The sequence below is a fragment of the Austrofundulus limnaeus genome, unplaced genomic scaffold (genome assembly GCF_001266775.1).
Source record: "Austrofundulus limnaeus strain Quisiro unplaced genomic scaffold, Austrofundulus_limnaeus-1.0 Scaffold413, whole genome shotgun sequence".
Taxonomy (NCBI): domain Eukaryota; kingdom Metazoa; phylum Chordata; class Actinopteri; order Cyprinodontiformes; family Rivulidae; genus Austrofundulus; species Austrofundulus limnaeus.
Genome location: NW_013952815.1, coordinates 396,351 through 398,395, shown reverse-complemented (window position 1 = coordinate 398,395; position 2,045 = coordinate 396,351). Strand labels below are relative to the sequence as shown.

General features: G+C 40.7%; 1 protein-coding gene across 1 annotated transcript in view; it reads left to right on the top strand.

The window, feature by feature from the left end:
- Positions 1–2,045, top strand: part of LOC106528923 (LIM/homeobox protein Lhx6) — a gene marked incomplete in the record, with an annotated part of 7,351 nt that overhangs the window by 2,747 nt on the left and 2,559 nt on the right. Inside the window, 2 exon segments of the mRNA XM_014024207.1 lie at positions 728–948; positions 1,892–2,028. Of these exon segments, the coding sequence (XP_013879661.1) occupies positions 728–948; positions 1,892–2,028 (358 nt within the window).

Here is a 2,045-nt window from a genome sequence, read left to right as displayed (position 1 = left end):
TTACATTTAAATGTAATCTTTTTATTTATCAGCACATTAATGAAATTAATTTATTTTCTTTTTTGACATTTTCATTTAATATTTTTGCACAAGTGAGAAATTACTGGATATAAATTGGACCATTTTTCAGATTATTCTCAGCTCATTGATCTTTGCTCTGAACAGTTTTACGTCTGAATCGTTTAGAGTTTTAACTGGAAAATAAAGCAGAAATTTCACTAAAACCATCAGCTTCATCAAAGCTRAATGGGCTGAACGCTTTCTGAAACTCTCCTGCTGTTTGTTCGTTTTGGTCATTTCTCAGAGAGCTTGTGCTTCTGTAATTGGAAGTATTTGCTAATTTTGTGGCTCTTTAACTTTAAAGGACCCTGGTTCTTTTTGTGTTTACCTCCTGACCGTGTTTTATGTCATCGAGTTACAACAAACCAAACCGACACACAGAAACCTCGAGCCAAAGAGCAGCAGCTGGATTAGAGGAGTGGCTGCTTTTGTTTATTTTTATTTTTGTCTTTTTTAAGCCTCAATTTGAGTTCCAGACTCAAATCTGCCCAGATTTACTGCATCAAAACAGGAAACATGTTGAGATTTTCTATAACGTTGTGACATTTCAGGATAAAAACTTGAAAGTATTTCTGATTTAGTTTGTAACGTGGGCTCAAGCAGAGARGAATGAGTCTCAGATGAGGCAGTGAGGTCATCAGTTTCACTGAGTGCTCCTTCCCCACAGTAGGTTTGGGACTAAATGTGCCCAGTGCGGCCGGCAGGTGTACGCCAGCGACTGGGTGAGGCGGGCRCGGGGCAGCGTGTACCACCTGGCCTGCTTCGCCTGCTACTCCTGCAAGAGGCAGCTGTCCACCGGGGAGGAGTTCGGCCTGGTGGAGGGCCGGGTGCTCTGCCGGAGCCACTACAACATCATGCTGGACAACCTGCGCAGGGCTGCAGAGAACGGTAACTCAAACACTGAGCAGGAGAAAATGAGACACACTGATTTATCATCAGCTTTATTTCATTAAAATGCCTTCAAATTTTAACTGCAGCTCATCAGAGTCTGCTAATAGAATGCATCATTTGCTGCTTAATACTGCACTTTTTGTTGATGCGCTCCACAGTCTGTTGACCTAACGCACAAGAGAGATTTCATATTAAACATTGGAAAAACAATTAAGGAAAAACACAGAATTCCAGAGATTTTCCATTCTTGTTGGAAAAACACACAAACATGGACYTCTGAGCCAATTCCTCTGTTTTTTTTTCTAACTGAAACAATTTTCTTTCCACAAAATTCCTGACTCTGAGATCACATTTCAACCGGGCTCACTGTCGAACCCAGGGGTTCCCAAAGTTGGGGTCGAGACCCCACGMTTGGTCCTGAAACAACGAGGTGGGGTCTTGAAAAGATTTTCAGAATCAGTTCAAAAATGATTGTTTTTTTTGTCTTAACTGTTATAAAATAGTGAAGTATAATTAGACATAATAAATCTTGTTGTGTACATTTATATTTGACTTGATGCCAACATTTKTAATCCAAAAACAGTTGGGGGTGCAGGTGTTATGTTGTGAGTCAGAAACTGAAAAGTTGAGCCTCAGAACAAATTTCTCTTGGACTCTTTGTTGCAGTGAGATGTTATTATTCACACTTATAGGAGCGTTATTATGGCATTAATTTAAAGGGGTTTACTATGTGTAGCAGTAAGAAAATCATATTGCTTTTATGTTTTTTATTTGACTCAGCTGTGTTTCTATAATTAGGGGAAATGGTTTTTCACAGTTTGAACATTTCAAACATTTGGTTTCTTTGGCCTGAGAAATTTCACTTGTTATGTTTTAGATTGTCTTTATTTTGTTGTTGTTGTTGTTGAATGATTCCTCGGTGGATTCTGTGTGTGCTCAGGTACAGGACTGACTCTGGAGGGAGCGCTGCCCTCCGATCAGGACTGCCAACCAAAACCAGCCAAGAGGGCGAGGACGTCGTTCACCGCCGAGCAGCTGCAGGTGTGTGTGTGTGTGTGTGTGTGTGTGTGTGTGTGTGTGTGTGTGTGTGTGTG